At 45.7% G+C, this 15,594-nt stretch overlaps 1 protein-coding gene across 1 annotated transcript in view; it reads left to right on the top strand.

Moving 5' to 3' along the window:
• XPO4 (exportin 4) overlaps window positions 1-15,594 on the top strand; it is a 115,005-nt gene that overhangs the window by 85,088 nt on the left and 14,323 nt on the right. Inside the window, exons 10-12 of the mRNA XM_044287005.1 lie at window positions 8,131-8,307; window positions 13,300-13,442; window positions 15,280-15,425. Coding sequence (XP_044142940.1) covers window positions 8,131-8,307; window positions 13,300-13,442; window positions 15,280-15,425 — 466 coding nt within the window. The remainder of the gene's footprint in view (window positions 1-8,130; window positions 8,308-13,299; window positions 13,443-15,279; window positions 15,426-15,594) is intronic.

Here is a 15,594-nt window from a genome sequence, read left to right on the forward strand (position 1 = left end):
AGAAATGTTCAATAATTACACTATTCTGCCTCTTTTTGAGTTGAAAGTGTTTGTCACATTTTCTGGCCACTAAAGCAGTAAATGTCAGAAGTGAAATGTAAGCTTACTGGTGACCTTTGGTGGTTTGAGGCCCTGTTCACATTAGGTCCGACACTCTTTTCCATGTTCAGCCCCTATTCTAGGGGTCTGCAATACTGTGAGTTTGGGTCGGTTAAACCTATATTCGAGCAGTGACACCTCGAAGTAATAAGGACGTGGGAATCCGGCCTAGGCATTATGGCGTCCCTCCAGAAGCCATGGTGCTGCAGTTTTCTAAGGCTAATTTCAAACTACCATGTTTGGTCCTAAAAACATGCTGTGCGTGATGACTGCCTTTCCCCGACCGAACACTGCTCCTCGTACTCGCAGCTTCGTATTGATCTGTGAGTTTGTGCCCAACTGCGGTCTCTGCCCTGCACTCACATAATACCACTGGCGCAATACAGTAGACCTGCGGTCAGGCAGGAACTTGGGTTAGAGGAGCAATGTTCGTTCTGGGAAATGCGACCATTACACAGAGTGTTTCCAGGGCTGAACGTGCTCATGTGACATTACCAGGGTCTTTTGGGATTTTTCATATAGATGGCCTATCCTATATGAGATGGGCTGGGGGTCCGACTCCCGGCAACCCGCCGATCTGCTGTTGGGGAAACCACTGCACTCTGCCCAAATCAAGTGATAACCTAGCTTTAGACCGGCCATACACAGGAGATGGATTTCAACCCATGTCACAAGGAGAGGGACATTAGCCGCTGCTAGACATCTGACAAGTGAATATTCATCCACATTCCTTTACAATTAATTGGTTACGATCGTTGTATGTTAATAGTAACGGTAAAAATCTCATTCCAAAAAAAGAAAAAGTGAAGTTTTAAGAAATGTAAGCGGATAACACAGACCGATAAAGCAAGGCCTTACATAAAACGGCAATAGATGCTGGAAGCTGGAGATGAGGACAGGAGCTTCTTCAGGGTCTTGCATAGTCCATACCAGTTGCCAGAAAAATACAATAAGGCTATATTCACATGACCGTAGTTTTGGCGGATCAGCAAAACACGGATACTGGCCCGTTTGCTTTCCGCAATTGCAGACAATAGGACTTTCTCTATTTCTCTTGTGGGGCCCCGGAACAGAACTACTGTGTGCTGTCCGCATTTCTTGAGGCCCCCTTTTAAATGAATGGGTCCGCACCCATTCTGCAAAATTGGGAACGGATGCGGACCCATTCATAAGGTCGTGTGAATGTAGCCTAAAGCTGGGGCAGATCTGGTATCCAAAGGAGCAGCTCATCCTGGCACAGACAGGGGGCAGTACAGAGCATGTAGTACCTGTAGTACCGATGAGGAGCTACTAGACAACCAGTAATGGTGTTCTACCAATAAAATGGCCATATTGATTGGTGGGATCTGGGTCTCAGACCTTGTATGTTGAGAGTCTAGTTTCAACTTACGATGGGTCAGAAAAGACCATTGCATGTTGAATATATTGTATCCTGAGGCCTTTGTATTTTGAGGGATAACTATAATATATATATTTATATTTTATGAGCTATATGCATGCATACATATAAATGGTACGGGGCTGGTATCGGTATAGCTCATGCTGAGGACTTGGCAGATCTGCTGTGGAAATCCACAACAGATTCCAGCACAATAAATGTGAATTACGTTTTACAAGCTCCATCCACAAATGGGGGGACAAAATCAACGTGGACTTCCAGATCCTTTAGCGTGTTCATCTTGGGGATTTGTAGCACATTTTTGCTATAGATTTCACTCTTTGCAATGCAATTTTGCATCTGATTGCAAAATCTGCATTGTGGATCAGTATGGAAGAAGCTGTGTAACTTTGCACCCAAAATCTATGACCTTGTTTTTTTTTTCTTTTTAACCAAATATACTCCTTAAAGGGGTTATCTCACTTCAGCAAGTAGCATTTATCATGTAGAGAAAGGTAATACAAGGCTTTTACTAATGTATTGGTATTCTCCATATTGCCTCATTTGCTGGCTTGGTTCATTTTTCCATCACATTATACACTGCCCGTTCTATGGTTACGACCACCCTGCGATCCTGCATTGGTTGTCGTGCTTGCATACTAAAGGAAAAAGCGCCAGCCTGTGAACGCTCCCAAAGTCCCAACCATCAGAGAGGCCGGCATTTTCCCTATAATGTGCAAGCACGACCACCACTCGTGGATTGTGAGGTGTTCGTAAACCCTTGATACAAGCAATGTATAATGTGATAGAAAAATGAATCTAGCCAGCAAAGGAGGCAATATGGACGATGACAATACTTTATTTAGTGCCTTGTATTAACTTTCTCCATATGATAAACGCTGTTTGCTGAAGTGAGACAACCCCTTTCAGGAGTCATGTGGAAATTGTAAGGAATACCGGTATTACAGAAGAAATCTTCCCTAGGATGTAGACAGTAACTTCAGATGCCTACTACACTCTCGGGGTCTATGCACCCAGCTTTACCATGTGTTTGGACCTCCGACCTGTTGGGTTGGTTTGTTGTCTGGCTTAAAACCCTTATACACGGCTGATGGTCGGATGGATGAGCGGTTGTGCAATTGTTCGTTCCCGATCATTGCCCTGTCCCAACAAACGAGCAAATGGTTGCTGGTCTGTTCTCAGTAAATGGATTGAAGACTGCCCTGACCGCCATTTATAGCTCATATATGGTATAAGGCACTTTATAACTTCCATTTTGGAGATTTCAATTTTTTCCAAGTGGGCCGCCTTTAATTAGTGACACTAATGTAATAAGTTATTGCAGGTATCAAGAAAGGTGATGTTCTTACCCATTACTAATGTCGCTCTGTTTTGCATAGGTTGGTCTATAGCTCATAATTTAGTACTCATTTTAAAACTGTTTTCATTGAGATGCTTCTTCTAGTTGTCCGGCCAGTGTCTGTTCTGCTGAGAGAGTGTCAGCCAAAGATCGGCCAAAATAAATCCAAGAGCTTAATGGTGGTCATTGTGCCGCTTTATTTTATTTTTTACCAGCTCTGTCCTTATTAACACATACCCTTATGTGATATTGTCCCCATACTTTAAAAAAGCTTGACATGTCCTAGTGATATGTCAAAGGTTTGGATTGATGGGGGGTCTGAGTTGCCGAGACCCTGAACCGATCGCGACAAAGAGAGAAGAATCCACGCAGAGCGGGCTCTCCTCTATGCAGGAGACGGACTTGTAGACGTCCTCCTGCAGTGTCAGGGACACTAAGTCAGTGTTCCTCAACTCCAGTCTTCAGGGCCCACCTGCCGGTCATGATTTGACAATATATCCCACAGAATGAATACCTGAGGTCAGTCCTGATGCACTGACACTAATTATATCATCTGCTCTATACTAAGGCAATCCTGAAAACATGACCGGCAGGTGGGCACTGAGGACTGGAGTTGAGGAACACTGCTTTAAGGGCTTTCTACATAGGCAGATGATCGGGTGCTCGATCAGTGTCATACCCTTGTTCCCGATCATTGCCATACCCTTGTTCCCGATCATTGCGTCAGGTCAAGGAGCCCTGTGATCATCTGGTTTGTCGGCTGATCCCCTCTTTTATGTGCAGATAATAATTTTGTCAGCAGCACATCTTGTAAACTGGGGATGTACCATGGACACAATTGATCATAAGTGGTGATTATTCATGCAATTATCTGGTAAAAGGTCTCAAACGATCACCAGTCAACATGCTGTATCTTCGATTGGCACTCATAAAGGGCAGTTATCTGCCTGTGTAAAGGTACCGTTACATAGGGACTGCTGATTTTGACCAAGTAATCAAAGAAATGTGTATTTTGGGGTTTTAAAAATCTGTGTCCGGTATGCAGTAACTTGGCTGGGATGACTAGTATATTGCAGTTTTTAATGATTTTTCCAGCTCATCCCTCATAACAGCACAACAGGAGGTTGTTCCCCTTTTTGGGACAGGAAACAGAGAGGTTAAAGGGTCCCACCCACCAGTGTTCTCCTGTCCCTACAGGGGATAGACGCAGAGAGGTTCCCTGCTCTAGGGTTAAAGAGATTCTACAAGAACTTTTAGGGCCTAAGTCTGGGACTAGGATCGGGGGGTGTCCTCTCCTTCCAGGTCTCGAATAGCCTTGTTAACAACTCTCGGGTAGAGGTCCCTTAGCAGCCCAGAACCCACCTGGAGGAGTCTGAGCCTATAGGTTCTATGGCCTGGGTTCGATCGTTGGGTTCATCCTCATCTTTCCTACCCTATGAGTGACCGTGCCAGTAACTCTAATGTGGAGGTCCGCTGGCTTGCTCCTAACCCTGATGCAGTGGGTAATGCAGCTGGTGGTTACCTCACTATGGACGGCTATGGGTTCATGGAGCTTAGATCCGCTGTTCCTTAGTGGAGTTCAGCAGGATCGCGCCTCAGTGTGCCTAAAACAGTCAGTAGCTGGAATGGGGCCTTTTCTTTTCTCCTTACCAACGTTCTGTATGCAAGTGTTGGCAGAAGCTGCATGACATTATTGGTGCTTATTTTGGCAGCACATACTCCTAGATTGGTAAGTAAACCATGCATGTGTTTACCCAGCTGGATTTTCCCAACAGTTCTAATTACTTTAATTGAGAATCTGTGTGTGAATCTAAATGGGACCTTATGCGATAGTAGCATCACCGGTTTCTTTAATGAGGACTGAATGTGGATTAGGGAAAGCCTAGTGGAGATGAGTAGTAGTTCAATCTGTGCACTCTACTATCATTTGGGGAGTGGAGTAGCCTACAGTAGCCTTGCGTCTTATGGGGAGAATACTAATGAGCGTATCCATTATGGAAGCACTCATTAGTACCGGAGGACCAGGAAGCGGTGAAGGCTCTGTACTCACCGCTTCCTGGTCGTCGGCTGTGAAGGCTGCGCACAGCGTGAGGGCGCTCTCTGACCTCACGCTGTGCGTGTCAGATCATAGCACAGCCGACAGCAGGAGGAAGAGGATCGCGATGTAGGTGAGTTGCTGCGGCGTCCAGGAGCAGGAGAGGTAAGTGTTTTTTATTTTATAAAACATAAGGCTGATGAGAAGCCTTATTGGGGGCTGATGAGAGGCCTCATTAGGGGCTGATTAACATTGGGGGTCTGGTTGGGGGTGTCAGCTGAGGTCTGATTAACATTGGGGGTCTGGTTGGTGGTCTGACCTGAGGTGTAATGAAATTTTTTTCTTTTCTTATTGTCCTCCTCTAAAACCTAGGTGCGTCTTATGGGCCGGTGCGTTTTATAGTGCGAAAAATACGGCATGTTTACCGGCCATGTGTTTCTTGTTTTTTTTTGTTTTGGTTTTTTATAGGGTATAGTATACTCTACACCTGGAGATAGTATGGGTCAGCCTAAAGGTAAGGAACATTAGAAATTTAGTAAAGATCCTACCCAGACCTGTTATAATGGGAGGCAGCACCATCCTGGCTGGGAATTTATCTTGTATGGATTATAGCTATCCCTTCTATGGCAATAAATTGGTATATCTGCCTCAAAACAAGTGATTTTCAGTAAATGTCAACTTATGCCCAACTAAACTCTTCTGTTGTTCTATCTATTTGCACCTAAGGGTGCTGATGTCACGAACATTAGGGACCCTGCCTTCATTAAACCGAATACCCATAACCTCAAGGGCACCACTGTCGCCTCCGGGAAGGAGACTCCACTCACTGCACGCCAACCCAGGGAGCTACAAAACGGCAACCGAGACTGCATTCCTCTGTCCACATTCACACTTACAGTGACGCTGCGGCTATGTACGCTGCACAGGTCCTGTAATCCTTTGCCACTACTCAGTCCCTGTGTCCCCTGGCTAGTGCCATGTAAAGATCTTGTGAAGCCCTTAAGACTGCCTCTGACCTTGAAGCTATGCAGGCAGATGGGTTCTCGGTTGGCCTGGTTTCATCGGGAGGGTTCTTTCTCCTTTCTTCTCCCTTGAGTTGATATCAACACCACCTTGTACGGGATCCCAAGCTTGTCCTGGACCGGTATGAAGTTAATTGGTACAGTTTGGTTACCTCATCGTTGATGTCCATGCCTGCCGTGTGCCAGTGCTGTCAGCTTGGCTCGGCTTCTTACATATACCTTGTAGACATTCTGGAGTTAGTGGTTTATCGTATTATAACAATTAAGCTCTTGGGAATGAACTGCAATGAGGTCTACAGTAGATTTTTACTCTGTGTTGTGGAGATATATATATATATATATAATTTTTAATCTGGTTTTAGAGCGGGTAATTTTTACGCAATGATATACTGTGAATGGTCGTTCCTGTCAATCTGCCCGTGTAAAGTTGCTGCCCATAAACCAGCAACACTTGTTCATCGGGTGTTCCTGTTTGTGCAGTCACCTAAATTGTTTCTGGGCAGCAGATCGTACGGTCTAAACAGGGACCTACTGCCTAGAAAATGCGTCTGTCTGAGGACGAACGATCGCAGCAGCCATTGCTCATACTGTGGAGGTGATCGCTGCATGTAGATAGTTGTTGGGAAGGAACGCTTCCTTCCTGATAATTGGCTGCTCCTCGGCACAAATAAACCCACCATTTGATGTCCTGTCCTCTGAATATCCTTAATTATCTTTTCTGAGGCTATAGTGCTAATCTACAACGAACAACCAGACCATAAAAGCCCAGGAGTTTCAGAGACATTTGATGCTCTCCTCAGGGGATAGCTACACCTCTGCCCTACGGGTGGTGATTCTCCCCTATAACATTGTGTCCATTAGGCTATGGCGATGGTAGCGGTGTATGAGTATTTTCATTCCAATTAGTTTGTAGGTTGTATGGAAATGTGTATTCCTATAACACACCGAGTTGCCTTGCTGAACGCCAATCCCTTGATGGGTTCTAGCTGCAGCCATTTTTCCCTCTCCCTATTGAGAACATGTGCATGCTTGGCCGATGGGTGGGGGATCGAAAGGAATACCTATCAGTTGAATGAGTGTTTCTAAGGTGTACGCCACCTTAATTGCTTATAACTTAGCCTGTAGAAGAAAGCTCGTAATATACTTCCCGTCCTGTTCCTTTGCCTGGCATATGGAAAAACTCCTGAGTCCCCCTCCCATGCGCCAGGCAGAGGAATAGCTCTGGCCTCGTTCATTGCCCTGGTAAAAAACCCGGTAAATAATGTGACTGCCTGGAGCAGGATTTTCAGAAGAGGCACGTCAAAGGGTTCCCGAGTGCCCAATCCACACAACTTTGGGAAGATAAGTACATTACCCACTTTGTACTACAGGCAAATTATGTGCAATTAAGGTGGACTCGTGGAACCCCCTTTTTGGGGTCGGGCTACAGAGGATTTTGTTTGTAGCCTACCTATTGAAAAAGCTATGAGATACATGGACAATTTCATATCTGTATTATTGGCACATTTCTAGCACGTCTTGGAGTTGTCAGATTTGCAGTCTCTAGTCCCCAGTCTGTGCTGGGAGTCCCCCATAGGGCTTTTCTATACAGCCTGACGATGCGTCCTCTATGAAGAGCTTTGACGTTCTCTCCAGCTGCCGGCTCGCCAGCAGTCCTGCTATATGATCTGGTCACCGAGTCGCACCAGCTTTGAACTGCGGAGTCTAGACTGTGGAGATTATATGGCAAGCATAAAGGATTTAGAGGAGATGATACGACACCCGTATGTTTATATACACAGTCCACCATGTAAGGTTGCTGCAGCTTAGTAAGGGTATATTCTTGTTCCTGTAGGTTTGTGGTCCTGGATTGACCCAATTTTTTTGTAAGTGTTCAGGATGTTTAGTGAGGACGTCATATATGCAAACTTTCCATAAAATCACTATCAGGGCTCATGCACACAAGCATGTGCACCCAGTGCCCATATTGAGGGCCGCAAACAGCCATTGACTTCAATGGGTCCTGCAATCCTCTAGATACGGATTGGAAGCACTACGAAGCGCTTCTGTGGGATTTCGGTCCGTGCCTCCGCACCTCAGAAAAAAATACCGCAGCACAGGGCACCCACGCTCATGTGCATTAACCCCTCAGCCAGACACCTGCATGGAGCCATCTTTTGATAATCCCATCTATGTATAGGTCTCTGTTCTCCATATAAGACTCCATGTAGTTAATGACGTGACCGTTTTCTTGCAGCTTGACAAAGATGACATGGTGTACATGGAAGCTTATGATAAGCTGCTGGAATCCTGGCTCACGTTGGTGCAAGATGACAAACATTTCCATAAAGGCTTCTTCATCCAGCATGCCGTCCAGGTGTTCAACTCCTACATCCAGTGCCATCTTGCTGCTCCAGACGGCACCCGGAATTTGGTGAGTGTTACTCCCCCTCCCCCACCACCACTCCTTCCAACTTGTACCACAAGACATTTGCCATAAATTTGCTGTGAAAATCTGTGCCGTCACCAGAACTAAATCCTAAAAATACAAAGAGATGCAGCAGTCTGAGGTGGTTGGGGCTATGAAAACCAGGGCTCTGAAGTCCTCTGTAGAGGAAATGCTCTATTACTTAGAAATATTAATCAAATACATTTTATGTTCTAACAATCTAAAGGCACGCTTACGTGCACAGGCCGAGCAAGTAAGTATTGGGACGGCACCGTTCCTTCCCGATAGCTGCCTGCTCTTCAGTGGAGGTGTTCTCTCCTGTCCCCTATACTTAATATCTTCATGCTGCGCTAAGGCCCATAGTTACAATGCCTGAGACTGTGCTGCACATGCTCAGTAGTAAGTGCTCCCTCTAAAGTCCAGAGAACGACGTTCACCACTGGGCATGGCTGTGGTCAGCTCAGAAATGCTAGACAGAACAGGAGTACAGCATTAAAGGGGCTGTTTCACTTCAATAAATGGCATTTATCATGTAGAGAAAGTTAATCCAAGGCACTTACTAATGTATTGTGATTGTCCATATTGCCTCCTTTGCTGGCTGGATTCATTTTTCCATCACATTATACACTACTCATAGCCAGGGGTTACACCCACCACTGCAGCGCAGATACGAGGTGGCCTGGAGCTGCTGTGCATGCTCGCTCTCACTGCACGGTCCCAGTCACCAGAGAGGCCAGAGCCTTTTCCTATAGTGTGCTAGCACGACCACCACTGCTGGATTGCAGGGTGGTCGTAACCCCTGGATATAAACAGTGCATAATGTGATGGAAAAATGAATGAAACCAGCAAAGAAAGCAATATGGACAATCACTTTACATTAGTAAGTGCCTTCTATTAACTTTCTCTACATGATAAATGCCACTTGCTGAAATGAGACATCCCCTTTAAAGGTGTTTGTCTGGGAATAAGTAACTTTTTGAAGGAGCCCGCAGCCTTCCTACGCTAGGGAGAGAATTATAATTGCTTACAACTCCACCACTACGGTCCTGCTTGCTGGCTCCCATGTGTCTATCTTACGGTCCGTGGCTACTTCCGCCCCAGCGTGGTCATCTGCTCTGCTGCAGCCAAGAACTGGATTCAGCAGTGTTGTCTCTTGTGGACACCAGTGATTGGCTGCAGTGGAGCAGATCATCATGCTGGACTGGAGATGCACACGGAACCAGTGCGCAGGACCACAGCTGCAGGAATTTTAGAAATTGTGTTGCCATAAATGTGTTTATCCAAGTAGCCCAATGACATACATGATGGTAGGAAAAAGCCAGATGTTACCGTTTTACTACAGGAAATGTATTACTGCTAAATATGGGGTCAGACAGAACTTTGGATTACCGACTCTTCTGCCCTGATGAAACCTGCATCGCTCGCTGTGCTTTGCCTTTTATGTAACTGCCATTCACTTGTATGAGAACACCGGAAGCAGTGTAGCCGCACGGCCTGCTCAGCCTACAATAGTTATGGCCGCCTCCGGCTGCTGCAGGAGATAAGTGCAGGTACCACCTATAGTTTGCACCCATCTGCCATTTATGGCCTGTGAACCATTTTATTTTCCTGAATGTTCAAGTATTTTAAATATACGTATTCTGTACAGACAACTGCACCTTTCCAGTCATGCTTGTTAGGCTACTTTCACATTTGTGTTGTTTTCCGGTATTGGGATCTGGCAGAGGATCTCCGTACCGGGGGGAGTTTGTTTGTTCATCATGCATTCTGAATGGAAGGAGATCCGTTCAGGATGCATCAGGATGTCTGCCGTTCCGTCAGCATTCCGTTTTGTGACCGGACCCAGAACTGCTTCAAGCTGCAGCTGTAATGGTGAAAAAAACGGATCCAGCACTGAAAACAACGCAAGTCAAAGGTGACTAGTCTGTTAATTTCTGTTTTGATTTCACACAACCGCATCCTAACTGAACAGATGCATCCTGATGTGCAGAATCGAAACGGATCTCGCCTTTGCCGGATCTCAATACCGGCATTAATAACGCAATTGTGAAAGTAGCCTTAAAGGGGTTTTTAACGTCAGCATGTCACGAATATAAGCTGTAACTTACTGATCGCTGGGATGCAGGGGCTTGCGACCCTTATGATCAGTAGAATGAGGGTTTGCGGCCCTGTTGGCATTTTCTGTGCAGAGTACTGTAACTTGACCACATTCAAGTGAATGGAGCAGAGCCTCAGGAGCTGGGCTCAGGTGTGGCGCCGTGAAATGGGTACTCCTGGCATACCTTAATTATCGATGGGGTTCTGACCCCATCAGTCAAGTGATCAAGCTTTTCTGCTGCACAGCAGACACTGGGGACTGCCAATTCCCTCCCTTCAGGTGAAGGGGCACACTCTACCATTCAGACCAGCCTCTGGGTATATTGGAGGGGTGAGCAATACCGCAGGGGCGGTGCGGAGTGCCGGTCTGTCCTGGTAAACGTCCCTACGCCATAATATCTGTAACTTGTACCTCCAGCCATGATCAAGACTATTCTGCAGATCTTAATTTAGGTCTTTCTGTGTCAGAATTACCAAAGCTGTTTTCTTCTCCCAGATTACTGGCCCATGTAGTGTTACTTTTTTGATTTGAGGCTTTTTCCCCATTGCCCTTTGATACGGCATGTTTTTAGAATAGCTGTAGAGAAAAGCACCTAAAAATCTGAAGGTGATTGGAGTGTATGACCGCGCAGGGTGGGCGTTCCGCTGCGAACCTTGCCATGATACCTCAGTTGGATTTCCAATGCGGATTTGCAGGGGATTTCGTCCTTTGCATTGCAAAGCGTGCCGTGGAAATCTGCGCTGACACATGGACCTAGAATCTGCACTGAATTTGGAAAATCTTCAGCACTTATTCCACGTCTTTTCATACCCTGCAAATGATGGTTTTTATCGGTCTATTTTGTAAACATGGGTTGGTGCAGAACTAGTCGCATAGTATGTCACGCTCACGCGTTTCAGGCTTCTGTCTAGAACCGCTGTCAGTCAGCCCTTTATTGTGAGCAGTGCACCCTGTCCTCTGATTCCTTTTCAACTATTCACCCCTGACACTAAAGCAGATGATCTTCAGAAAACTCTGGACTTTGTCGCAGGCATGTAGCCCAGTTAATCCACGTATATAGGATGCTAAGGGTGAAATGCTAATGCAATTGGAGTAACAAGTGTCATGTATATGAAGGGGGTAGGGGGGGCGCACTCTATCAAATAAGTTATTTAGCTCAAAGTAACAAATTAAAGCACAGCTGCCATTCCGCAGCGCGACTTGGTTTCAAAGCGGTAGTCAGGGCTTACAAATGGATAGAAAGCTCTCTGTAGTCGGCAGCTGCAGCTTTGAAGTCACCAAAAGAGACGTGTTTGGTGGTTTAGATTAAGGAGAGACAGGAATCCGGGAAGTGTGCGGCGAGAAGTGCTGAAGCGTGGAGCAGATTTTCTCCGGGATGCCCGGCTAATTCTCTGCACCCACTTTAATTTTCATATGCGCATAATGTAATCGTCCATTAACGATGGCTCGTCAGCCTCGCGGATGGAATTAAACTTGGACGATGACTGCGTGCCTGCATCATTTTTAATATGCCGCCATCAGAGTTCATAATGTCAGTGGCACGTAATGTTTGCTTGGTGAACCCGTTAGATCATGTCGCACAGTTCTGTCATGGAAAGGGGGAGTGGGGCCATTGCCTGTAGCTATCAGTGAGATTCAGTGGGGAAAAAGACCTGATCGGTTGCTGTGCTCGGCTGCCTCACTTTGCACGTTGTTTTATTTTATTTTTCTACAAAATTAAAGGCTATGGACACGGTAGTTATGGAAAATAATTTTTGCATACGTTGAGTTTGCAATCTTTAGACATTTTCAGACCCGCCTGTTGGATGTGAGGTGTGTCCAAGATGCTGCTGCCTTCACTAGCGCTCATGTAGCCGCACAGCTTCATTCCTGTGCTGATTTCTCTTACAGGCTGCAAGGGATCTTTTTTATTTTATTTTTTTCCTTTATGGAGGCAAACATTGATGCTGAGGAGTGTGCGATTTCACCTCCTCCTGCTGTAGGTGCTCTCCTCTTTCTACACAAAAAATAGACTGCCTAGGTAATTCCCTCCCCCTGTGCATTGTTCTCCATCTACAGCCCGTGTGATCGCCTCTCATTGAAAATCTGGAGGCTTTTTCCTTCCGCTCCACACTCTATGCACATCCTCCTTGCCCTCCCTGCTGTGTGTCTTAATTTATTTTCCCATAAAAGCCTCTCTATCTTGTTGAAGGTCCCTCAGTAGACATTTGACTGCGTATGCTAACATGTTGGCCATAGATCAGGGGCATATGCGCATGTACCTGTGCACACAGGAGAGCCAAAAGGGCGAGGTATAAAGTCTTGGGCATGAGCGTTCAAGGACAGAAAAGTGTTCTGCTCTGTGCACGTTGCCCTCCTGTGTTGCTGCTCATGCACTTCCATATCCTATGTCTGAATTAATACTTGGATTATAGAATTGGTCACGGAGTAATGCGGTTTAAGAGGTTGTTGGCATTGGACAGTCCCCATTTGGTTAGAAGGGTCCTGTGATCAGCTTCTCATTAAGTTCTTGGCTCCCCCAAAGATTACAGCTGACTGCTGGTGTCCTGCTGCTAGGTCTGCAGCGCCACCCCAGGAGAAGCAAAGTATTACACCATTCCTGAAATGCTGTGCATGTAATTCATGTTTTGGTTCCTTGCATATTGTGCCATGGAAAACGAGGCACCATGATGAGGTCTCTGTGCGCATCTTGGTAGCTGACGTTTACAGCAAATCTAAAAAGTGAATGGTTTCTATATTGTAGTCGGTGACCTGAGATGGCGCTTTATGCAGTGGTACACGGTAATGTTCATACATGTTCCTGGCCTCTGTACTAAGTCATGTGAAATGTTTAGTTTTTATTTTAATAATGTAGTATTTTATTTTATCCCCCTCCTCAGACTGCTAATGGTGTTGCCTCCCGGGAAGAGGAAGAAATAAATGAAATTCAGGAAGACGACCGTGACTTATTTTCTGATCAGCTGGCCAGCGTGGGGATGCTAGGCAGGATAGCAGCGGACCACTGCATACCTCTGCTGACAAGGTACCGGACATTGTGCTTTTTATTTTAGCTGTGAACTATGCGAATGGCAGAATTCTGTTAAGGGCTCATGCACACGACCGTATGCCCTCCGAGACATATGGTCCGTGAGCGGCATACATTGTGCGCACGGGAGCGCACCGCATCATAGGTTACTATGATGCTGTGTGCATCAGGTCGCCTGCAGGGCTATTGTCCCGTACTCATAATATCCTGTGATGCTGTGCGCTCCTGTGCGCACGATGTATGCCGCTCCGGGACATATGGCCCGCTCACGGACTGTATGTCTCGGAGGGCATACGGTTGTGTGCATGAGCCCTAAGAACAAGTAATTTCCAAGGGACTCTCCTATATTCTAGAGCTGGCAGCAGTCCCTTTTCTGAAGGACCACTTCATATTGAGGTGGAAACGCGCCCAAAAGTTTGCACGTGCCAAAAAAAGCTTCAAAACAGCCTCCCAGTTATTTCAGTGGAAAGCTGCACTTGCTTTTTTTTTTCATTTTTTTTTTTCACATGGAAAATAGAAACAGCATGCCCAATCTTGGGGTTGAATCTGCGCTGAATCTCTTTTAAATGAATGGGAAGCTTTAAAAAAAAAAAAAAAAAAAAAAGGAAATGTCAGTGCACGAGCTGAAAATGCATTTTTGGATTTAAGAAAACGTAATGGGTTAATAAAAAAAAAAACACTGAAGTTGGCAAACGCACCTTTAGAGTATGTTCACCTGATGGATTTATGAAGATCTGCTTACAAAATTCAGCACAGAATAGGATTTTTCTTCATCCAGTTTTTTTATGTTTTCTTAAATCCAAAAATGCATTTTCAGCTCGTGCACTGACATTATTTTTTTTATTTTATTTTTTAATTAATCCCTTTCCGCTCACCCAGCTAGACCTGTCAAGGGAAGCTTACTTGCCTGCTCCCTACCACATGGGTCCAGCTCTGTGGTTCCACCGATGTCTTCACTGCGATTTGGTCCCTGGGGGGTCACGTGTGCCACTGCATTGGTGACATTTCCCCACACATTATGGCACCGCGTTCACATGCTGCTTGGAGGACACATCACCGCAGCAAATGTCAACCCTGTCTGGAAATTTACATTTGGTGACCAAAGTGCAGTGAGGACAGCGGTGGACACACTGACCTGGAACCAAGTGTTGGGGAGCAGGTAAGTATGTTTTCCTTGACAGGTCCCTTTTGGCTGGAATATAAAAATAAAAAAAATACTGTATGTGGTTGGACAACCCCTTTAAGCTTAATTACCGTTCACCATTGTCCCAAGTTGATGTTGGAGGTTGGACATGGAGAAGGAAGATTAGGCCACTGCCTAGAGCACCACTGAGTTTGGGGGCTTCCTTTGGGAAATTATAAAGCACACCAAAAAAGGCTTGCATTACCCTCAAAAAGATATTAATTTTACAGGTACAGACATCACATGCAGGTCTCCTGGGTTATCTTTGCTCGATTTTCATTGAGGGGATCTGCTAGAAATGTTGTGTGACTTGGGAGATATATTGGAGGAGAAATCTTTTGTTCCATTACAGGAGGAATCGGTGGTCATATTTGACCTCATGTATGGACACTACTGCAGAACTAGGCGAGTTGCTCGAGGCAAAGTCGGGCCCCTGCTTGTACTTTTAAATAACCCTTCAGAAGACAGTGGTTGGCCTTACTCTATATCTATATACCCTGGCCCAGGCAAAGCGGCTTGTTGGCAGCCCCCTGGTGACCAGCACCCAATGCACTTCTGATGGAGCCACAGAGACTACTTGTACTACGTCTGATGATCATCCTGAGAAGTCCATAGTCCTCTGTAACTGAATGTGAACTTTTGGTGTTTCAGCTTGTTAGAGGATCGAGTGACAAGACTTCATGGGCAGCTACAAAGGCACCAGCAGCAGCTACTGGCCTCCCCAGGAACAGGGTCAATAGATAATAAAGTGCTGGATGACCTGTATGAGGACATTCACTGGCTCATTTTAGTTACAGGTAAGGGACACTTCCAGAATGGTTCCTGTGCCCAAGGAAGAGGTTGTACAACTTTTAAGGGTGCATTAGATGGACAGATTTTCTGCCCGGTGATCGCTAACGAGCGTTCATGCGATCGTGCAGTGTAATACTGCCGCCGATTTGCACGATGAATGAACAAATGCTCGTT

The sequence above is a fragment of the Bufo gargarizans genome, chromosome 3, assembly GCF_014858855.1.
Source record: "Bufo gargarizans isolate SCDJY-AF-19 chromosome 3, ASM1485885v1, whole genome shotgun sequence".
NCBI classification, from domain to species: Eukaryota; Metazoa; Chordata; class Amphibia; order Anura; family Bufonidae; genus Bufo; species Bufo gargarizans.